This window comes from Tachypleus tridentatus, chromosome 7, assembly GCF_004210375.1.
Source record: "Tachypleus tridentatus isolate NWPU-2018 chromosome 7, ASM421037v1, whole genome shotgun sequence".
Taxonomy (NCBI): Eukaryota; Metazoa; Arthropoda; class Merostomata; order Xiphosura; family Limulidae; genus Tachypleus; species Tachypleus tridentatus.
This window is the reverse complement of record NC_134831.1, coordinates 24811805-24836502: the sequence shown is the minus strand read 5'-3', so window position 1 is coordinate 24836502 and position 24698 is coordinate 24811805. Positions and strand designations below refer to the sequence as shown.

At 32.0% G+C, this 24698-nt stretch overlaps 1 protein-coding gene across 10 annotated transcripts in view; it reads left to right on the top strand.

Moving 5' to 3' along the window:
- Nucleotides 1-24698, top strand: part of LOC143255329 (zinc finger HIT domain-containing protein 2) — a 64312-nt gene that overhangs the window by 14995 nt on the left and 24619 nt on the right. For 7 of the 10 annotated variants that reach the window (XR_013030553.1, XM_076510803.1, XM_076510810.1 and 4 more), the window contains 5 exons: nt 3821-3921; nt 13495-13536; nt 18208-18329; nt 22485-22574; nt 24230-24343. Coding sequence is in view for 9 of the 10 variants with exons in the window: in XM_076510803.1 (XP_076366918.1) it covers nt 3821-3921; nt 13495-13536; nt 18208-18329; nt 22485-22574; nt 24230-24343 (469 nt within the window). In the remaining variant the exon portion in view is untranslated. Of the gene's footprint in view, nt 1-3820; nt 3922-6354; nt 6504-13494; nt 13537-18207; nt 18330-22484; nt 22575-24229; nt 24344-24698 lie in introns of those variants that run through there. The other 3 variants (XM_076510802.1, XM_076510809.1, XM_076510808.1) reach the window with 2 other exon arrangements.

Here is a 24698-nt window from a genome sequence, read left to right as displayed (position 1 = left end):
TCCAAAATGGGGTTTCTTCATTACCTTTTTTTTAATGTTGAAGAAATCTTTAAATTTAACCTTTATTTCCATGTCTTTATTTTTCTTTTATTCATTTATTTTACAAACACTTTTCTTTGGTTTATGTATTTCAACAAAGAATTCTGAGGTTCATGTTCTCACTTTGTGTGTTAACCTCTAATACTATTTTCACAAGCTTCAGATGGGGGTGATCCATTATGGGAATTCTGTACTATCATTTTCATGAGATTTAGCACTATATGGGTTAAGTTTGCCCCATTAATCCTTCCAAACAAGCTGAACCAGTTCAAGCTGATGAAAATTTGATAGCCTTTTTACACCACTGTATTTTATTGTGTTTTTCCCCTACCTTCCTACAGAATCAGTTAGGCCTAATACAGCATTTTTGACAGGATTTCTTAAGTATGTGATGTTTTATGTTATTCTCCATTTTCGTATGGTTCCTTATTTCCACCAATGTGACTTGTATGTTGTCTTTGGCTCTCACTTTACACACAGTTTCACTGTTGTTGCAATCCTCTAGGCCATAATGTGACCTTTCATCTTAGTTGCACGTTTGTTACAGTTGGAGCCACGACTGACCCCTATTCTTTTGCCATTCTTGTCTACCATTCCCTGTTTCTCCTCTTGTCATTTTTATTCAACATTGATAGGCATGTTGCCAACATTACTGGAGACTAACCAATGGGTTCTAGTCCAGTGGGAACTTGATAGTATGATTTTGTTACCCTTTGGCATCTTTCACTAAACATCCATAGGTTCTTCAGGTTTATCAGAGGGACATGTTTTACTATTTCTTTCTCACCTTCTTTGTCTCGTGTACACTTTTCCTTCCCCATGACTTGGGATCCTGCCACAAACCAGTGTGTATCTGAGGTGATATAAGATTTTCTGTTTCAACAGATCATTGGACTTATTCATCATTTTTATCCAGGCTCTTTGTTGTTCTCACAACAAACTGGAGTTGGTGGCCTGTATTAAGTTTGTCCTACCTCAATATAATTTTCAATCTGCCCTGTTTCACTGTGGAGTTGTTTCTAACCCTCAGATTGTTTCTTTTTCCCAGGTTTATAGATGACCATGAAGAATGTTGGGAATGCTTATTTTAATATCCTAGTATCTTGTCACTCATGACCCTCTATTTGGTTTGTTCTCCACAAGGGTGGCTTATTTGTTTTGTGCACTGCCTTATGAACTTGCTTTGACCTTGTATATTTATCAAGTAGTCAAAGCACTTGTTCATCATTTACATGCTCTCAGATTACACTTTCTTTGGATGCCTGGCTGCTGTTAGCTCTTTCTGAATGGGAGGCTGCTTGTTCCTCTTATCAGCTGCTCTAATAGACAGCTATAAGGGGCTATTTAATCAAGTTGGAAAAGTCCTTACTGTGACTTATGCAGTATCCTGTCCATTTGAGTATTTTTCTTTTTCAACATCCTTTTCAGTTGGGCCCACCCTTCTATTTGACTTCTTTTGATGGATTTTTAGTACTATTACAAATTGAAGATCCTATAGCTTTTGAGGATGTGATTTCTGTGCTAGTCCTTATCCCCTTAGGTCAAGCTCATATGCTGGCTCTTTTGTAGGCTCTATGCGACCAGTGAAGTCTTACAAGGTATCCTTTGTTGGCTCTTATTAACCTTACTCCTACCCATGAGCATTGTCACTGATGGCTAGTCATGACTCGTGTTGGCAGGTATTCCACTTCCTCCACCTTGACTGAATTCACATATTACATTGATGCAGCTCTTCAAGGATGAGGGGCATGAGTTGATCAAGAGGAAAATTTGAGCATAGATCTGCAACTAAATGGTCTTATCATATCAACAGCCTGGAGCTTCTTGCTGTGCATTGTGTTTTGGTTGATTTTTTCTGTTTTACCAGACAGACATTAGCTGGAATGTATCATTATCATGGATCTTTGATAGTTGCTTTTCTCTATCACCAGCATGACACCAATTCATGATCTTTCTGTATTAAAATATTGGATCTTTTTTGGAATGTCATGTAACAGGTGCTTTCACTATTGTTGTGGATCATGTTCCAGTCCATATAGAACTTCTCCAGTGGGAGTGGTCTCTTGATTGTTTTGTTTTTCAGTGTATTTGACTTCAGTGGGGTACTCTTCACACTTAAGCTTTTGTTATGTCCATTAATCACAAATTGCCTTTGTTTTTGTCTCCAGTCCCTTCCCTATCTTCTTGCTCTGGTTACTGATGTTTTCAGCCAGAATTGGACTAACATTTTTTTTTTCTATCCTCACATTCTCATTCTTCTTTGGGTGATTTTTTTCATCCCTTACACTTTATATTCAGTTGTACCATATATCAGAACTTCTAATTTTTATGTAGTGAAAATGTATTTCTAATAGTTACGTGCTATCACACACACACTATCTCTCTTCTCCACTGAAAACCATGCTTTCATCTTCTGCAAGTAAAAGCTCAGTAAAACTGAATTGAGGGAGTTACATGCATTGTGAGAATATGAAGGCATGACACGTGATGATTTGCATGAGAGATGTATTATAATTAGTCAGCTCCAATGGAGGGAAGGTAAGTGGCTTATATATAGCATGAGTAAAACATGTTTACTATACAGAGGGCTGCACTGAACAAGAATAGCTATATCTGTGATAGGAAGTAAGTACCTGTGGTAAATACATTTTAAGTATGGGAAATGAAAAACATCTGTGATAAAACACTTTAAAAAAGACAATTATGTAGCTTGGATTATTGTTGCTAATTCCTTAATAAAATCAGTATACTGTAACATATGATCTGACAAAAATGAATAATTCTCACAGTAGTAGCATGCATGTATGTATGATAATCAGTAGTGAACATTTTATACCATAGCAACTTTGAAAAATTTTTTAAATTTTATTTGTCTTCATTATAAAATAGCAACTTACCAAATTTATATTGAACCAAATCATTTCATTAATTATTAAAGTATCTGAAATATGCTTTGGATAGCATAGTTATTCACAAATTAATTGGAGAGATCTGTCTTTTAATTATGTAATTAAATCTACTTTTTCTCTCTTAAATGTATTGCAATTTCAATATCAATGATATTTGATAATCCTAAAAGGTTTGATGCCTTACCATAATACTTTCTATTAGAGTTTTATTATTATCTGGTCTATTTATAATAATTATAGGTATTGTGAGCAGCATTACCAAATGCATGAAATGACAGTGTATAGTTTTAAATTAATCACTTTTAATTTGTTACTTTTAAAAGTAACCTTTAATATTCATAGTAAAAAAAGGGAAATATTAGAAACTAATAATTTAAAAATAAGTTAAAATACAAAATACATCTTAAACCAATAACTAAAATTAATACTCAAATAGAGTATGTATCTACATTATCTACTCAAATGTCATATCATTTGATGAATTACTAACATCAATGAAAGGAGCTGTTTGTTTACACAGAATCATTCAGTCTTAACTGTTATGTGAACTGAAGATGACAGGATGATCAGAGATTTGCTCATAAGAAAAGACCTACAGATTGTTTTTGTGGTTTCAATTCAAATAATATATGTAACATTTTTACATTGCAATTTCCAAAGCTTTAATTGTATTAAGTGGTAAAGTTTCATTGGATGTATTTAGTTAGGTTTTCAAGTAAAGACTGTAAGTGATATTATCACAGATTCTGACATTATAAACTTGAAAAATTAAAGAAGAGAAAAGGAGGTTAGAGAAAATTAAGAAACTTTTAGGTGCAATTTTTATTTCATACCTTTGCCATTTATTTATTTATTAAAATATTCATCTTCAGTTCCAAATATAATGAGACAAAACAGAAGATGATGAAAATCTTACAGAAAGCTCAGCAGGATGAAATGTTTTGCTCTGATGATGATGATGATTGTGTTATAGGTATGTGACTTGTGGTAGACAAAATATACATTTATTCTATTTATGTGGTTCTTTGAACTGAAAAATACATATTTTAAACCTTTTAGAACAGATAGGTCAAAGTACATATATCATTACATTTTATAGAGTAGCATTTAAAATTTAATGAAATTGTTATTAATGTATTTAAATAAAGTCCACATTAAAACAGCTATTAAAACAAATTTTAATGTAAATTTTACATTTTAAATTTTACTGTTTCTGTCTGTATATTTGTAACTAAACAGCTCACTGATCATTTGATCTGTTTTCTTCTCTACGTTTGATGTTTGTGAAAATACTGCCGTAAAAATAATACATTGAAGGTATATGATATGTGACATATTTAATAAGATGTTGATTTACGTACCATCTAATTTATAATACGTACCTGAATAATGTTGTAAAGAAAATTCATGTATGCTTTACTATACTTTGATAAAACCAGTATTTTGTGTTACTGGAGTTCTGTTATGCAATTAGTCACAGGTACTGAAAATACTTCAGTAAAATCTATAGAGAAATAAGGTAGAGTTGATCTTGAGGGCAAGAACCTTTTGAATGTAATCGTGTGTGTGAAAATGTGAAGGAAGTGTTTCATTACTCTCATCGGCCTTCAATTAATTTTGATGTTGCTGACAAAGATAATGACATAATTCTTCAACTTATAAAGAATATAATGATATGGTAGCATATATAAGACAAGCTGAAAATTACACCACAAAAATATACTCAATAATGAAAATAATAGAAACTCGTGTTTGCATTTATGCTATAGTTATAGTCATTTGCTACAATTCTACGTTAAAACATCTAATTACAGTAAGTTATTATATTGTTATGACATTTTTAGAGATTTTGCATGCTGAAAACACTTTCACAGAAAAAAAATATCATTTTTAGTAATTTTCTAAATGTGTGTTGTTCGTTGTTTGTTATCTTGTTGGCTTGACTGCATCTAAACAGGAGTAGAGATTTAACAGACAATTATTTTATTTATGTAAACTACACAACTTCTGAAACCATTCTGTATTACAAAACTATTTTCATTCCTTCTTATTTTGTTTCCATAGCAAAAAAGCTTTCTGATGCCTTCTAATAAATTAAAAAAGCACAATATATTACTCGGACATAAAATAATCTCTTACTTAGTACATGCCTCAGAAAGTTAAAACTACAAGAAATTCATTCTGTAGTAACTTGTCATTAAAAATAACAATTGTGTACCATAGATAACTTTTTTTACCTGTAGAAAAAAACAAATATTGTATCAGTTTATTGAATTTTGTTAAGTTTGTAGAGAGCTATAGGTCCATTCACAAACAGTTATTTTATTTACATAAATTACGTAACTACTAAAAGGGTACTTTATGACTAAAGCAAATTTGCATTAGTTTTTCTCCTCATGTCTTCTAATGGTGCTTTTCACTTTTGAATAACTTATTGGATGTATTGTTACTCTCATATCTTCATATTAAGTGAAAGTCAGGGTCAGCCTTTTCTGGGAAAAGGAAATCCTGGAAAAAATGGTATCAGGAAGGAAACGTTTTTTGTGTCCAGAAAATATCGTCTTAATGTATTTTTTCCATGCGTATCACATAAATTGTCCATATGACAGAGCCACAGAATTCACATTGTGTTGTGTGTCACTAACCTTGAACTTGGTAAAAATAAGTGTTCTTTGGAATTGAATATCTGTTTCTACAGTGGTAAGTACAGAACAAAACTGTTTTATGTTTTTAGCATGTTCAAAGGAAATGTGATTTTCAACTGTTTTCAAACATTTCACATTCAGTATTCTATTATTTCCTTTCAGTTCATCTGGTGATGCACCAAGATATTTGAAGCTGAAATCAACAAATAAACCGCATTGTTCAACAAGTACTCTTGTTTGTCTGTTTATAATATTTTATAATAAGATCTTTGTGGTTTTTACCATACTGAGTTGCATCTGTCATGAAAGAAGAGTTAAAGTAAACATTTTATTGTGTTTTTACCAGAAATTATTACACTAATCTTACAAAAGGATCCAAATTTTGATACTGTAATTTGTTTGTTCCTCCCTCTCTCAAATCTATAATTAATTTCCAGTCTTACTATGTGTGTTCTGTTCCAGCTCATTGTGTGTTTTTAGTCATTTGTAGATTTATGCAAAAGAATTCCTGACTAGCTCTTTTGAACTCTTCATTATTCAAATCTGGTTGTACAGGGTGGCCACCATAATATTTGTCTTTTGGTATTGAAACCAGTTATAGCATTACAACCAGACCATGCAGAGTATTTATGTATGTAACTATATAGGTACCAACTGTCATCAGTGTACAATTTAATAAATGGTTTGTCTTCACTATCTATATCTCTTGCTTCTACTGATTGTTCTTTTTCTTTTGCTTCAGCATCCTTTATTGTTCCAAAAACAATTGCTTTTACCATAACTGAAGTAAAACATAAAGTTATACATATGAAACTTTGTAGAATGAACAGCAACTTCCTGTTGTGGAGACATGGGTGTAGAGGACGACATTTCAAAAGTCTTCTGCCTTTTCTCTTCAGGTCAAAGAAAAGTTATGTAATTTTTGTCATAAGTTTATGATAATGAAATATTTGTCTGTTGTCACTCACTTAATATTAACAGACATGAATCTGCTTGAATGTGATATTATTCAATGAAAAAGTTCATATAGAATTATGAATAAATATAGTATGAAGTTAGGATTACCATAAGTAATTTTTTAAAGAAAGGAATTATATAATTTTTAAATGCCAGTAACCATGTTAATAACTTTCTGTATATTAGATCACACATAGATATTATTTAGAATACCTTTCTGATTTTTTTTCTCACGTCTGAATGTGTTCAGAGATTTGATTGGAACTATAGCATTGAAAAACTTCTATCCAATTGTGCATACCCTTCACCAAAATTGACACACTCCAAACTGCTGAATCATTTATGTCTAACTTATGAATACCTTCTACATTCACTTGTTCTTCTTGCTTTGATGCTATTTTAGCAGTTTCAAAGCAAAAGTCATAAATATATTTCAATTTCAGATTTTCTCTGAATCCTTATGAAAAGATTATCCAGCAGCTTGTTTTAGACATTGAAAAGAAACATTTGAACCAACACCAACTTAATATACAAAACAAAAAAGAAAATTATAATAAGTAATAAATATCACTGTATACACAACATTTTACCCTGGTACGGTATTGTTACATTTACAATCACAAAATAAATTTGTTTTGTAACATAAATTCATTTTTTTTTTAAAGACAATATGAACTTCCAAACACTATTTCTTTTATAAAATGTTGTATATCAACAATTCTCCAACCACAAAGTGAATCCACTTCAGTGTCACTGATTGGGTTATGCTTTTCTTTTAGCATGATGAAATTTAGCCTCATGACGCTGATTAAACACGGTTTTTGAAGTCGGCTCATTACTACAAATAAAAAAAGCAACATAATGTTTAAAAAATAAAATTGATTCAAAAAAATTATTTGAATAATTTTAATGTTTTGTCTTGTAGGAATGACAGTTACTGTATAAAACTAAATTATTTGTTAACTTAATATGTTAGCCATATGTAGTCTTCATTTATATTACATTTATCCTCAGTTTTTTTGGTTGCTTTCCATTTTTCTTTCAAATAAATCTCATACTTGCTCTTTTTAACTTTACTTGGCCAAACTTGTACTTTTATGTTAGTGACATTGCTTCAAGTTGCTGACCCACATTTACATAAGCAAAATTAAACAGTGAAAAGGTGTTCACAATCTTGTTGATTGTCCAGCCATATGACTGTAGTGTACTTAGACTATACCATGAGAACAAAAGGTCAGGAGTGACAGGATGAGGCCCTGTCTTCTGAAAAGTAATAGTTTATTTCCCAACTACACTAGACTATTCAGTTTGACATTTATGTTATTTTACAGGGAACGAATGAAGCATTGAAATTGAAGATAGTACATATGCACAAACATGTATGTTTATGGCTTGAGCACCTACATCTCATTCTCTTAATTTCTGATTTTCTTATGTGAAACTAGTGAATGGGAGTTAAGACTGATAGATGGTACATCCCCACTGCAATGTGGGTCCTACTTTTTCAGTCACCTCCAAAACCTAGGATACATTTTATAATCCTACATTGTAGCTTGTACCCTAGGATTCTCTTTTAAAAATATACAGTGTATTTTCTTTCATGTTAATGTGTTTTGGTTTATGGCTTGAAAATTTAATGATTACGCACGTACGCATGTGTATGTGTGAAATTATAAACATTTTGAATGAATCATAACATTTTGATTTCACTGTAACATTCCAAAGAACTTAATGTGCTTTGGTTACTAGTTTACAGATACCTGTGTAATGAAACAAAAGCAACTACAGCATGACTGCTTGTTGTAGGCATAAAAGTGCTAAGTAGAATGTCATTCAAACAATATGTATATATTTTTGATGGTTTGCTCTTTCTCTAATAAAGAATACACGAGCCTTAAGCTATTTAGGATAAACAGTTGTAGTTTTCTGTTACAATCTGTAGTCATTATGGAAAGAGAAAAAGGGAAATTTATTTATTATTTTTGTTCATTAGAAAGTTAGTGAAATAACTATGTTTATACAAAGCTTGAAAACAATCCTTGATATTTAATAGAAGGTTTAGATGCTATACAAATAGTTTGATAAATTTTATATAAAGAAAAGTATTATTAATTTTGATATGAAAATCACTTTCCACTCAAACCAATCAACACTCTGATATTATCTTTTCATAGACAAATCTTTTATAAAAAATACTTCATTGAAAAAAGCTAATTACAAAGTCTTGTAATGTTTACTGAAAGCTTGCCAGATATTATGATGATACACAAAATATATCATAAGTTATAGTATATAAATTATCATGCTCACTTTATGTTTACCAGGTTACTGACCCTTTTGGGAAAATGTACAATCATATTTAATTTTAATATCGACTCAGTGCAACTTTAGTTATTTAAATGCAAACTTGTACATCTTTACATTAATGAATGTAGGCTCAATGTTTTGAAAACATTTGTATTAACTAATTGCATAGGTGAAGTTTAATGTTTAAAATTTATTCATTACAAGATTCCTGTGCAAGATATATATTTAGAAAAAATATTCTCATTCAGTACATTACTTCCTCTCACATATACATGGGCTTCAGATAAGTTTGCTTTAACATACCATTCACAACAGTTTGAATCACTTTTGTCTATGTTGTGGTGAAACCCTGATCATCCTGTTTGTTTATCCCACACCCAGTTTACTTTCTTTTGCTCTTATCAACTCTTCTATGGTACTTGTCTGCTATCTACTTCTTTTACAAGTGCTCCACCATGATCCTGAAGGTTTTTTTGAGGGATAGGCACTTTTCAGGTATTTTTGGTGAGCTCTGCACAATCAATGGAACTTTGCATGAGATCCATTACAGCCTTTTCTCCTTCCTTTGTTGATAATCTGCATTGGTGTTCAGACAGGACTCGCACATTGGCAGGTGTTCTATTTCCTGTGATCAGATTTGTATTTCTTCCCGGACACTTCCCTTAAGGCTTGGGTGCATGGATGGATCAATCAGCAGGAAGCTCCAGATCAATGGTCTCTGGTTGATCAGTCTCACTATATCAATATCCTGGAGCTTCTAGCTGTATATCGAGCTTTGGAACCATTTCTTCATCTTGCAAGGAATCTTCTGGGTATGGTCCATTCTGACAATTCTATGGTAGTTGCTTACATCATTCACCAGTGTGAAATCTGTTACTTTTTCCTTTGTAGTTGAACCTTGGATCTCCTTTTTGGACCCCACACTCTTGGTAGCAATATCTGTGTGCCACATTGTGAGTGCATTTAGTCTTGTTGTGGATCATCTTTCCAAACCTGACAGAGTGGTCTCTTAATTATCTCCTTTCCAGTGGCTATACTTTTGGTGAGGTACTTTTTACCTGGATGCATTTTCCACACCCTTCACTACCATATTACATCTGTTTTGATCTCTGGTTCTTTATCCATTTGTAAAGGCATATCAGAGTAGGACCAACAGATACCTTTATGTATATCTTCACATTCGTTTTCTTCACAGCATGATTTCAATCATGTACCTCCACTCTGTGTCATTTTATTCTGATTGCCTCTTACTGGCTAGTACAACCATGGTTTTCATGGCTGCTTCAACTCCATTCTGCCCCACTGTTACCTCTTCCTCTTATTCTATCCCACCTACATCAACCTTGGCCATTGGCATTTCATCCAACCTTTTGTATCTTCATACCTCATTTTTATCTGTTTCTTGGGAATGAGATCCAGATTGTCCTAACAAGTCATTTCATTCTTAGTTCATTCCATCCATTTTTCCTCTATAAATGTTTATCAATGTGAGTATATTATTTTTTGCTGCTGGCCTTTGGGTTGGAAGTTTTCACCTAATCAACCCACTGTTCTACTTCTTAGACTTCTTCACTTGGATGTTTGATCAAGAGTCTTTAATCTCCTTGATTGTAGATGATTAAGCTGCTTTATTGCATATTTTTCTCAATAGTGTAACATTTTTACTTCTCCTACCCTCTCACTGTTGTTGCACTCCTACCAGATTCATCTTTCTCTTCTGCTTGCAGTCCTTTCAGGTTGGGGCATCAATGTGGTTCTTCACTGCCTTTTTTCTCTTCTTTTTGCCTCATGTTTGATTTTTCACTTATCCCTCAAGACATATCCTTTTCCTCTTCACCCATGTTTGTTGTAGATCAGATTTTTGTCATCAACATTTCATGTGCCTTTAATCATACAACATATGGATCACTCTTTCCTTCCCAAGACTTTAGCAACTTGTGAGGTAGCTCCTCCTTCTTTCCAATTTCCATTCATTCCATTTCCCTCCTATATCCTCAGTCTGATTCTGATAGATTACTATGACCTGTACATGCTCTTTGTACTTATATTGCCCGCATTGCTTCTTTACATAATGCATATTCCTGTCTCATCATTTCTTGGGAGATTTTCTATATTTGTGACCCTTCCTTACATTTCCTTTCACCCTTATCAGTTGGGTTTGGCATTTAATTTGATTGGCTTATACTTCCTTGTTTTCTTCTTTTCCAAATTTGTTCCAGGTGTTTTCTCATCATATTAGGCACCTTACCTTTTCCCTGGGTGTCTCATCTTCATCATTCTATCTGACATGTGGACCACACGACTTATGATCATCTTTCACTATCTTCATTGGATAGCTGTTTATCATTTTCCATTGGTGGCCATTCATCAGACTTCAGTGATGCTGTGACTGGGTAAGTTTTCTTTTGCAAACTCTTATTTTTCAAGGGCATTTCTTACTTTTCTTCCTACCCTCTGGGGTAAGTGGTACCTGGCCAGACATACTTGAGATAGTCAAATCCATGCTGTCAGGCCATGTTGATCTTATATTTATAATTTCCATGGCCACTCAGTGCTTACTTTTGTAATAGGGTGTTTCACATGATTGCTTGTTGGTGTTCCCCACAATATTGATTTGCTTCATTAATATGCTTCTTTTGGACTGTACTCATCCACTGATTTCAGTGGTGGAGCAGAAGATAGTTACTTATCCCTGTCAATCCTTTAATTGAATAAATAAGGTGTGGTCTGCTTTTCAAAATGATTTTTGTAATCACCTGTTGCACTGTATCTAGTGCTGACATTCCTCTAGACTCTCCTCTGCATTTTCTTCCAGTGGAGTATGTTAATTCTCACCATTTTCCAGTTATAAGCTGCTGGGGTGGTGGAACATGGAAGTATCCTCCTGAATGTGATAGTGTTATACAATACAAACAATGATGAAACCATTCAGTTGGGCCTGGCATGGCCAAGTGCTTAAGGCACTCAATTCGTAATCCGAGGGTTGTTGGTTTGAATCTCCGTCTCACCAACCATGTTTGCCCTTTTAGATGTAGGGGCGTTATAATGTGACAGTCAATCCTGCTATTCATTGATAAAAGAGTAGCTCAAGAGGGTGGTGGTGGGTGGTGATGACTAGTCTTATACTGCTAAATTAGGGATGGCTAGTGCAGATAGCCCTCATGTAGCTTTGCGCAAGATTCAAAACCAAAACCAAACCATTCAGTTGAGAGTAGGACATTGATGTTTTCTTGGTGTATTTGACAAAGTAACTTACAGTTTGATGCTCCATCTCTTGTAAATTTATCTAAAGGAATGTTGTAACTTTAGAGTGAGCTTTTGAAACTGCAGTTCACCCCTTAAAATTGGAGTCCCTCATCCTACCTCCACGTGTATGTCAGTTCATAGCAGCTGGGTTTTTAATTAAGAGTTGAACCAATCAACACAAGTTCTCACACATGTATTACAGGTGTTTCTCTCACTTCACTCAATTATACTATTGTTCACTCCACCCTTGTACATCACTGTTGTGATATTTGCAGATTAATATGGTTCTTTCTCTTGTGCTATCCCATGATTATTTTTATATACTGAGGATGTTTATGCACTGGAGGTTGATTCCTTTCAGATTGGTTTTGAATGTGAGTGTTTGTTGGGACATCTTTCTTATGCTGATTATCTGAATATCAGATTTACTGCTCAGTTAAACAGTTTACCATATTGTTGTTACATGTCCCATTTGCAAATCAATAGGTACAAGATTTCTCTCTGGTCTGCTGAACTCCCATCAGGTAACTGGGTTTTAGATTACAACTGACTTGTTGGTATGGTTCTCTTTTCTACCTCCATATGGGTGTTAGTTCTGAGTGGCTGTGTTTTAAGTTGTAGTTGACATGCTAACAGTATAACCCTCATTTTATTCCCTTGTGGATGTCATTTCCAAGTGGTTGTATTTTAGTTGCAGTTGACTTGCCTTGGGGTGCATTCTTTTTTCTCTCACATTCATTCATGTACTTTATGGTACTGAGATTTGGATAATGTGTGGTTTGGATCCTCCACTTTTCAACCCATGTCTGTCGCCTCTTTCCACGCTTGTTGTAGAGCACACCTGATACAAAAGTAGTGTGATCTTCCACCCATTATCTTTGAATCAGGGGTTCTTCAGATATTTTTGAAGGACACTTCTTATTTGCCTCTCATCAGTTCCTCCACTTATTCAGAATGGGATTCTAGCTATTTATGTGAAAAGAACTAAAATACCATGTTAAAAGTTATATTTTTTCCTATATTGAAAGTTTATTTGTAATTAATTACTTTCTCTTACTTTCCACCTTTTCTTCCCACTTAAAACTGGTGCTTCCATTTGCTCCAAAATCTCAAAGTAATAATTCAGTAGAATCAAATAAAGGGAGTCGCACATGTTATGAGGGCATGTTGCTTTCTTGTTTGTGGAGGGTTCTGTGCCATGCATTTGAACCATGTTGAACATAGAGTATGTGGAAGCTCAAAGCTTATGGCATGATAAAAATATTTTTGCATATAGACAGTAACACTGAATGAGAATTGCTATTTATGTGAGAGGAGGGAATAACTTACCATAATACATTTTCAAAAAAATTATAAATAAATTTCTGTTGCTTTTATTCTTTGAAATTCAGGTAAAGAGAGCTTAAAAACAAAGATGGAAAATCTGAACTTGGGTGAGTACCTAGAAACCATATTTTTAAAAATCTTACAGCAAAATTATCATCTTTGTAAAAATGTATAAAGTAACAGTTGTAATCTCACAGTGTGTTAATTTGTTTTTAACAACCCTGAAGTAATAATTAAATTGTGTGGGGTCATAGAATATATAAAATTTGCTTTGATTTTGGTTTTAGACATGTTTATATTTTATAATATAATTTACATGCTGATAAAACAGTATAATATATTGTAGGCTGTTCTTTATTTTTGAAATTTTGACTTGCAGCATTCTCACCCTTCTAGTTTTGTACTATTATACAAGTAAATAATTCACACTAAGTTTAGAAGTTGCTCAAGGTAATTGAAATTTAACCCTGTAACTTTGTTATATCTAGGTATTATGAATATTGTAAACTATTCCAGAATGTTTAAGATAATTATGGAAAACTCTAGATTATAGTGGAATATTCTAGTGCATTCTGGAGTATTGTGGCATATTCTGGAATATTCTACATAATTCATAATGTTTAAATACAGTCCATTTATGAGTAATCCATATTGTTACCTTTTCTTCTGGAATTTTCTATATTATATGACAGTGGTTTCTAGAACCATTCAGCCATATGGCAGTGATCTTGACTATAACAGTAGCAAACCAACTACTAGATGTTCCAAAGCTAATTTTTTAGCACTAGGAGAGCTCAAGCTGCAAAAAATGGGAAATCATTAATTGTGTAAAGGTAGTTTGCTTTAACATAGCTAACAATACTGCTCAGAGAAGTGAAGCATATGTGCTGTTGGAATAAAAATTAGACAAGAACCTTCTGTATTTGGCATGCTGGCATCCTGTTTCAGAATTTGTTCTTTCATTTGATTTTAAAGACTATGGGATATTGCAATTTTTTAAATCAATTTTAGCAATCTTTGGAATATGTGAACCAGTACAGTTATGAAACTGCAGCTGACACAATGAAGTAGGAGAAGTCATAAAGGAAGACAAGGACAGTGTAATTGAGTGTACACAATTTCAGGTCAGCCAACCTAGAACTTTGTCAACTAGCCATAACATTTTATGCTGGTATCCTTCCTTGTAGAGTGTGATTTATAGCATATGGAGCACTAAATCATGCACTTTGGATGGCCAAATCATTATATACTCTCAAGATGTTCATAGTATAATTTAAGCTCACTGTCCATGAGGAGATAATTGAATAGCATCTCCATCTTTGTGGTTAGTCTCTTGTAGGGTGTGGTTCACTACTTCTAATGCCATTTCTGCTTCTTGCAATGTCTTGTAAGTATAAGAGGATGAATTGTGCTCTTTCAAAATATACCTGTAAAAAATTTGCTGAACATCTACAATATTTCAGTTAAGAACTGATTGGTTTGGCACTCTTTGGTTTAACTGTATCCACTATGACAAAATGAGTAATGGTAAAGGCAGTAAATGAAGATAGAAATATGAGTATACCTTCACAGTGCATATAGGCTAATTGAAGGAATTTGTAAGATTTGTACATTAAATATTTTGTCACAAAGAAGACAGTAGACTTCTTTAGGTGCCTTGAAATTACATCTGAGTTACTGGATTGTAACCCTAAGTCATGGAAGCCTAGAAAGGACTACAGGGTATCAATACAGACAGTTCAGCTTAATGCTATTACAACAGTTTCATTTTTCAAGTTGTACAGGATGATAGAAGGGCTTTGAAAAACATGTCCATTGAATATTTTGTCACGTAGAAGACAACAGACTTCTTCAGGTGTCTTGAAATAACATTTGGGTTACTAGATTGTGACCCTAAATCATGGAAGCTCAGAAAGGACTACAGAGTGTCAGTACAGACAGTTCAGCTTAATGTCATCACAACAACTTCCTTCTTCAAGTTGTGGAGGACAATAGAAGATGATGTTTCAACAGCAAAAATTAAATAATAATAACAAAATCACTAACCATGATAAAATCATATAAAAGTCTTATAATTATATATTTATGTTAGTGCATGCAATAAAGTAACAACAATATACTTTAAATAAATCATAAATAAGGAACAATAAACATGTTTTTGTATTACATGGTACACATGACATATTCAATTAATATAGTTTCCTTTATTCTGTGTTTATTGATGTTTGGTTCTTTTCTTTTTAATTTGTGTTTTTCATAGATACACTGTAGTGTTTTTGGTTGTGGTGATAATAAACATTGGAGAGTATTTTCTTGTGTTAGGTGAATTTGATTTCCAGTTTTCTTGCATAGTATGTTAGTGTAATTTATTTGCGATATAAATTGGAGTTTTTCGTTTAGGTGGATGTGTGAAAATTGACAGTGGTTAGTGGAAATTTATTAGCTTCTATAGAGTTGATTTCTTCATTTCTGTAGTCAATTGAGCAACGTCTTGAAGTTGTGTCTTTGAGGGTTTTTTTTTCAGTATACTGATTTTTTTGTTTGGATTCATGGGCAGAATTCCAGGAGATGTAGAAGCCTGTGTGAGTAATTATTTGGGAATTTTGGATTTTGAGCTGTGTGTTAGACCTCATAATGTTGAAGTTGAGAAAAGATAGCTGTTTGTTGTTTTCATGCTCAATGGAGGGATTTAATGTTAGGCTGAATGGATTTTGTGTTCGAAAAATGTCCTTTTATTCTACAGAAGTGAAACCATCAAAAGTGTCTTTGACACAATTGAACCAGTATAGGGGAGGATATTGTGTAGATTGTATGACTTGTTTTTGATCTGGGTCATAAATATGTTAACACAAACAGGTGAAACAGGATTGCCCATGCTCAAACCATCTGCTTGAAGAAAGTATTTAATGGTAGTACTTAGTTGCTTGTTTTTTGTTGTTGTTGTTGGGAATTCTAAGAGGAAAATTAAAAATGTTTTGGAAATTTGAATTAAAGGATTAGAGCCATTACTATGAAGGTTGAATGAAATATTACAAGCTGTTTTAATGAGAACTTTGAAAAGTGACACAGCATCAAAACTAGCCATTAAGTATAGTTAGTTCAATGTGTTTTTGAAGTTAAAAAGGAACATTCTGAAGTTATGTAATGTGTGAGGGCCCAGGATATGTATTTACAAATATTAGTTAAAAAAGCCATAAGCAAATAGCATAGGTTATATGGGTAGTCCTGTTTGTGTGGTTTGAGAATACCATAGACTTGTGGTGTGCATGAGTCAGTTTTTATTCATGATAAGGTTTTATTTAAATGTTTTTCATGTGTGTTTTTAGATTGTTTGGGATGGGTTTAAATTTCTTATTGTCTGAAAGGATGTTGATCATTTTGTAGATGTATTCTTTCTTGTTCGTGATTACAGTAGTGTTAATTTTGTCAGCTTTTAAAAGTTTAATTTTGTTGTTTTTTTCATATTGTAGGTGCATTTTATATAGTTGCTTGTGAGATTGATATTCAGGGTACAGATTTGGTTAATTACATTAATAGTTTTGTTGGAGATTTTTTTAAAAAAAACAGTTTAATATGCAGTTTTTGGGAACTTCAGGAAACTTTGTTATAATTACTTATTACAAAAATGGTGGTCTGATTTTGAGATTCTTCCTGTCTTTGATTGCTGTATGAGATGGAGAATCACTCATCTTCTGGATAAAACTTCTAAACTGGTCTTACACAGCAAACTATCTTATGGTGAAGTTAAGGCTTTTGTTCAGAAGTTGTAGTTCAGTATTGTTTGGTAGTCAATCTGATCTATTGATAAAAAAAATTAAGTTCTACTTTATTTCTTTATTTTCTTTCATGTTGTTGCAGTTTTCTCAGTTGCTCCAGTTTTTTGCTGTGTACAGCTGTCTTCTCGTGATTTAATACAGAACTGTTGTGGTTGATGGTCTAATTCCTGTGTATGTTTTAGTTAGTAGTTTACTTCTTGGTCTTTAGAATTCCTGGTTGCTTTAAGAACTTTTTTGTTGCATGATTTGTTAATATCTGTAAATTAGTTTAGGTTTTTGATAACTTTGTTTTGACAAAGTTGAAAATTAATTGTTCAGAATGGTATCGTCTGAGGAAAGAAGTAACTTTTCTCCTTTTCACAATTGTTACATTTGTGTTACAAAGTTTGTAGGTAGTTGCATGGTGCAATAGATTTATATAATGGTGTACAAGTGAGGGAGCATACTGGAAAGATGCAAGTAGAATAACAAAAAACAAACATTTAGACTTACACAGCCTTGAGTAAGTGTCATGATGAATTTTAATTGGAGGATGAAGAACCAGCTTTCTAGAAAATAAACATTTGGAGATGGTTTAACTGGATAATTGAAAAACTTTATTGTAAATATATGACATTTTGAGAAGATTATATTATCCTTGGGTGTTAGTAGTTTACAGATACACACATAAGGTGTTGAACAAAGAGCTTACATGACAAAAGATTGCTTCACAGCCTAATACAGATTTTTTTTGGTACCCCAGTGTGTGTGTGTGTTGCTTAAGGATGAAGCTGTTTTGTTCAATTAAGAAACCTTTCTTTATTCTGCAGTTATTAATGTATGTGTGTGTGGTTCGTTGTTTAAAATGGATCCAAAAATGGATGAAGTTCGTCTTGGTTCATTGGAACAAAAGTAAGGGGAGAAAGCTTCAGAAATTTTATCTTAAAATGTACCTTTTTCTTTTTTAACAAAATTATGATTGAGTCTGATTAAGTTCTCATTTATTCCTGTTATTGTTTTCAGATGACTGTTCTGACCTTTGGAAGCAACTAACAAAAAAAGAAAAGAAGGAATTTGAGTCAATGGTTGCAAAGTGTGAATTTGGAGAGCTTGTTTCAACATGGGAGCCATGGTGGAATAAAAAAGTAAGTTTATTTTCACATAGATGTTGAAAATACAGAAAAGGAAAAATACAGTAGTTGGTTATTTTGTTTAATTTTTTTTCTTTCATTTCTGCTCTCTTTTTTGTTTCCATAAACAACTTCTTGTTTACATTATATTTTGTTACTAATAATTTTATGACTATCAACATATCTCATTAAACTCGGCTCATTGTCACCTGTCCAGTTTTTACCCATCAGTAAAATTGAATGTTGTGGGTACAGAACTCCTAAATTAAAAGTAATTGTCACCTTCCAATCAGAGAAACTTAGAAGTTTTTAAAGATAAACCAAATTACTCCAAAGTTCATCTGCATTGAAAATTAGAAAGATTTGGTGCATTTATGTGAAATCCATTCTTGACTAAGTAGTATGGTTGTAAATTATGTGTTCACTGAATTTTTTAATGGGATTCCAAAATATTAATGAAAATGGACTTTGTCTTCCAGTTAACATTGTACAAATTCACTGCATTGTCTTATCTTTATATTTACTGTTATCAGGGTTGAAAAGCACACATAATTTCTTAATAATGTAAATAGTGAAAAGTCAATTATATGTGTTGAGACAATAGCTTCATAATCCTCTGTATGTAATTAAAACTAAAGGATTGAAACAATGATTTGATTACCTATGAGCAGCAATTAATCCTATGTTCATTGTTGAGGTCAAAGTCAACCGTCTTTTACAGAGTGCCATTATATATTTGATGTCAGGGTAGTCAGCTGTCCATTTCACCCTGAGATATATTAAATACCAGATACAGCATATAGGGAGAGTTAAAAAAACAAATAAAACTGTTGATGTGTATTTTGGAGGTTATAGAGGTTATACAAATGCAATATGAAAATTGTATAATAGACAAAAGTATTTTTATTTTTTGTTTGAATATTACCTTGCATTATGACTTGTTAGTGTCTGAATCAGACTGACATTGTCAGCACACAGAAATATTTTGAGTACAAATATGTTTGTGGTATAATTGGTTTCTTCCATACAATGGATTTCTACATATTAGTAAAAGCATGCCAAATTTGACATAAATGCACATGTAAATATAGAATTATATTCAATGTCTCCTTTCCATTATGGGATCAGTGCATATTCCATTACACTAAATTACAAGTCTATTAATAGAAATCAGTGACATTCATTAGTCATGAATTGAATATTAATGATAAACAGTACAATGACAGCAACAAAAAAGAACATTTGAGAGGTGTGTGTACAGTAACAAACATTTAATTCTTGAACATTTTGTGTACATATTTCTCTTTTGGCAAGCTATTTTGAAAAAAATAAAAATATTAGGTAGAAAACTTATAATATTCAAAAATTTAGTGGAGTGAAATATGTTGGAAATAAACATAGAATGAAGAAAAATTTAGTCACTTCTCTTTCATTTTGACACAAAGGCTTCTTAAAGAAGAATGATATAAAGAAGTAGAGACAGCACATTGTATACCATCTCATAGATTTCTTCAGCAGTTGCTATTGAAGCTGCATATGTCACTACATAGGTCACCTCTAACCATAGAGTCTTTGTTAGTCTGGCAAAGGTTTCCAGGTCATTGGTGATTAATGAAGCAAGAAGGGTAGGGGTGATAGGATATGTACACCTATCAAAAGGCTGCATTCCTTGGAAACCAATGAAGTAATCTTTGAGAGGGTGCATAAGGTGCTGTCTGTATTTGATTGTATATAGAAGGCTTTGTGTTGAATTGTAAGAAAAGTAAATAAAATCTCTGCTTTGTTCTGTTTCCAACATATTTCACTTTCATGTCTTGAATCAAATCAACATTTTGTAAGGTAATTAAAATGCAGAATAAAATAGTCATTTATAAAAACAAACAAGAAATAATAGGAAAATGCAACAATTGTAACAATATTATACAAGTGTTCTGAATAGATGTAATTGTAACATAACTGTGTTGTTATTTAAAGTTGAGAAGTAACTCATAAGAAAGAAACAGCCTTTAATTAAAGTTTCAGTATGAAATGGTCCAGATTAAATAACTTTGAAATTCTTAATCAGTATGGGGTAGTTATTGTTTTTACTATGAGTGCAAATTGTGGAGTCGGGAGGATTTGATAGTTTTTACCAGCTGTGCTTGTTATTCCCATATGTTTGCAGATGTAGGATGGATAAAAGTTTACCAAAATGTCTAAAACTTTTGTACCTAATGTTTTACCTTGTTCAATATAGCTTGATGATTATTGAATATGTACATTCCAAAACATTGAAGAAGTAATTATTTATTACTGTACACACATGGGCTCAATATTTGTTTTATTGTCATTGTTCTACTGTTTATCCTTAGAAATTGTTGTTTACAGTTATTAATGTTTTGTACATCAAAGCAACAGCTGATTATCAGAGATATAATATGCTCTCATCCCTAAGATGTGTCTGGCAATGATCTGTTGCAAGCTCTCTTTGTTAACCTGAAGATGACTTAGGAAGGCCGAAACATCGTTCTCTGCTTATCAGTAAAAGTCTTAATACCCATATTAACTGTTCTGAGGTACAGAGATATAATTAAGTCTGTTATCAAAAACATAATTAAGTTGTAGAAATTAAAGTTCCATTTATTACTGTTTTTGAGTGTTCCATCTATGTAATTAATCAAAATACTGCTATTAAATTTGCTCACCTCTTTTTTAGTCACAAAGCTGATACGGCTATCTGCCACTGTTACTAATATTGAACAGCTAACTAGAGGCATTACTTGGAAACCAATGAAGTAACCCATGAAAGGGTGCATAAGGTGCTATCTGTAATTGTTTTTATCATTCTCTCTGATTGGCAGCATCCATCATAAATTGTTTTTCATTCTGAATTGCTGATTGGAAGAAAGGTGATTATAGAAGCATTTATTGCCAATTTTGTTTTTTCTGCTTGTAAGTCCAATAAGTCTTTATTGAATAAACTTAAAATATCCTCTTTAGGTTACATGCATAATTTAGGTCTTTACTTTTTCACTTCTAGTTTTATTTTACTTTCCTGTTCTTTATTGTTGATTATTTATGTCCATTCACTCTGAGGACAACAGTATAGTCAGCAGAGGTATTTAAGCTTCTGACAAAATGTTCTTGAACTTGGTTAATAATATCAACATCACAAAGCAAGGTCACATTTTGTTTATAATTAAAAAAATGATTAAACCTCAAGTTAGCCTTGAGAAAATTGTAGTATAAACCAGCATTTTCTATTGGTTTATAAGTGTGAATTACATCTAATCTTTTGAGGCATTTAAAAAATTATCAACTTGTTTTAGAGTACTTAAACTGTGAACAAGTGAAAAATATTCAAACATTTGAATAAAGTAAAAATTAAGAGGACTTTGCTGAAAATTTCTCTACAGTATTTTTTTTCGTTTTAACAAGATCATTTAAACAAGTTGACACTACTTTTACCTGGATGAACACCTTATCCCATATAAAGGTTGGTGTAGATTCTGAAAATTAGTAGTTACAGTATACCTAAAGGATGGTTGTTGGGAGTTAGACTAGTTAGTGTAGAAAAGTTGACTGGGATTTTATACTTGTATAATTTGTCTACTCTCCTACTATGTTGTGCTTTAACTGAAATGCCAATATCAGGAGATATGTTTTTCTTACTTACCTCCAAGAGTTTTTTTTTTAATTTATTATTTTGTAGTAAGTTCCCAGTGTGACAGCAGTAATTCTTTGGATTTGCAATGGTAAAATCAGGAGATCTATTCCCCTTTGGATGTTGTGGACTTCAGTACTTACATGTTGCTTTCCTAATTTGTGTTTTTCTATGAATTTTTACATGTGAGACTTGCAAACAGAGGTTAAGACTGATAGAAGGTATACCTCCACCACAACTTGGGTCCTACATCAGCAGTTACCTCCAAAACTTGACACATTTTATATCCCATATTGTGGCCTTTACTCTGGTGATCATGTTGACTTGTGCAGTGTCTTTGATTTTGTTCATTTTAATATATATAAGTAAATATATATATATCCAAATGAACAAAAAATGTATATAAGAAATTGTATACTGAGAACAAATTGGAATCAGTTTTCAAATTTTACATTCATCCAACCTGCTTCAAAGGTTGCAAGACAAATGTTTATATTGTTGCTTATTACTGTTGTGCAACCTCACAGATGGAAGAAAAATTGATAGAAGATCTCGGATCTGCAAGTCCCAAAATTCTGGATGTGAAAGCTATACCAAAAGTGTCTGATGTGACTAAAGTAAGTATATGAAGTTGATAAATCTTTCAAAAAGTATTTTTGAATTTAAATTTACTGACTTAAAATTGTGTTTTATTTATTCAATGTGTAGCTTGCCTTAACTAGCAACTGTGGATGGATGAATACTACTTTAAGAGCACAATTTCACCATTGAACTAAAGAGATTATAGAAAATAAATGTGTTGCCATTTTTTCACACTTTAAAAAATATACAGTAAAAAGTTTGTTTTATTTAATATCATACATAATCTCTTTCTACTTTAGATAGCAGGTTTTATGTTGGTTTCAGCACATTTACACAAAACTAATGTATGTGAATTAATGAAATATTTCTTTTAGTTCCCTTGGAGAGAAGTGAAAATAGTTTTGGACAAAATAGTACTAATTTGTATGTTCTAACTTTAACAAGCACTAGTTTCATTTGGCTTTACTTTCTGATTGTAAGTATTATTTTGTTATAAGTTCTGGCTTATTATTTCTTACTTGAAAAACTGTACCTTGTAATAAAATAACATTTAATAAACACTAAATTTGTTTAAGCATTTGCTGTTTCATGTCATGATGTGATGGCTATTTCTTAGCCTTGAGAATTCATAGACTAGTAGTTAATGAAATTATGAAAATTTTTGTTCATTTCAACCATATAAGCTAGTATGTCATCCAGTTCAGAGAACATTTGCATGTAAATAGGAACAAAGTGGTAAAAGCTAACTTTATATGTTAGTAGAAAAATATTTGTGAACAATCCCACCATAATTACAGTCTCGATTTTCTAAAAGTTTTCAAAACTTACTCGTACATTCTTCGTATTCTTCATTTTAATTATGATGTTGCAGTATGATAGAAAAAGAAAAGTTTTTTCTTTAAAACAAAATGAGGCAAGCATAGTAAAAACATTTTCCACTTAACCATATCTTTTTTTTTAACAAAGCTGTTGTATTAGGCTATGTTTATAAGGCTTTATTGGTCAAAATAACTGCTTAAATTAGTAAAGAAATTCAAAAATAAAAGTTTAAAGTACTTGTTAATGAAAATAAAATTATTTTAAGAGCTATTAGAATATTATGCATGTGTCTCTTAACATAGAAATTGATACTTAGTCTGTAGATTTATTAATTCTTGTCTGAAATAGGTACTTTACAATTTTTCTTGTTAAAAACAACACAATTGGCCATGGCCTGGTAGGAGCTCTGCAAACTAAACTAGATTCTTTTTAATTAAACCTTAAGCACTATCAAAGGAGGGTAAGCACAACAGAGCCTTGTGGTATCCATACATGCTGGAGTCTGCAAACTGTATCGTTAAATCATTTGATGTTTTTCCATGTTATAACACCTGTTGTAAAGTTGAGATAAAAAGTTAGTGAAATCACTTTTTTATTGTATAAAACATATCTGAGACCTCAGCAATAATTAGTGGAATGAATTGCAGGATTCACAGTATTTCTGTTTTGTTATTTTTTGTGTACCCTGTACATTATTTGGGACTGAAGCATTTTCCTTAGAAGTAGTTTAGAAAAAAATATTTTTAAGTAACTAATAAGAGTCCATATGCTTAAGATTAGACAAATTATGTATACTGTGATTCAACTTTCAAATTGTATTTTAACTTAAATCATCAATATAATAACTAGCATATCTTTCTACATTTTTCAGAGAAAACCTTCAGACTGTGTGAAGTATGATTTATTAAACTTGTTATATGGTTACATATTTATTTGTCGTCTATATAATGGAGATCATGCAGAATTTCCCTCTGAATCAGTGGAGGTAAGTTGTAGATTTTAAACATTTATTTCTGCAAGAGATCATATATATCTTTGTGCCACAACACTAAAACTACCTTAAAAGCAAACTATTTAAATAGTTAAATTATCAGTTTAACTTGGATATAAATTGTTTAATCCTCACACCCTGGTTATCCTTTATTGCCTGAGACACAAAGTTTTAGTGTCTTACATTAAAAATTTTATTAAACTACTTTTTGTTTGTTATACTAATTAGTATAGCATAAAATCTTATCTAATAATACATATTTTAATATTATATAAGCTTTACGTTCTTAATTTTACAAGACAATATTTAAAACAAATCCTGAATTACCCCTAGTGTAACACACAACACA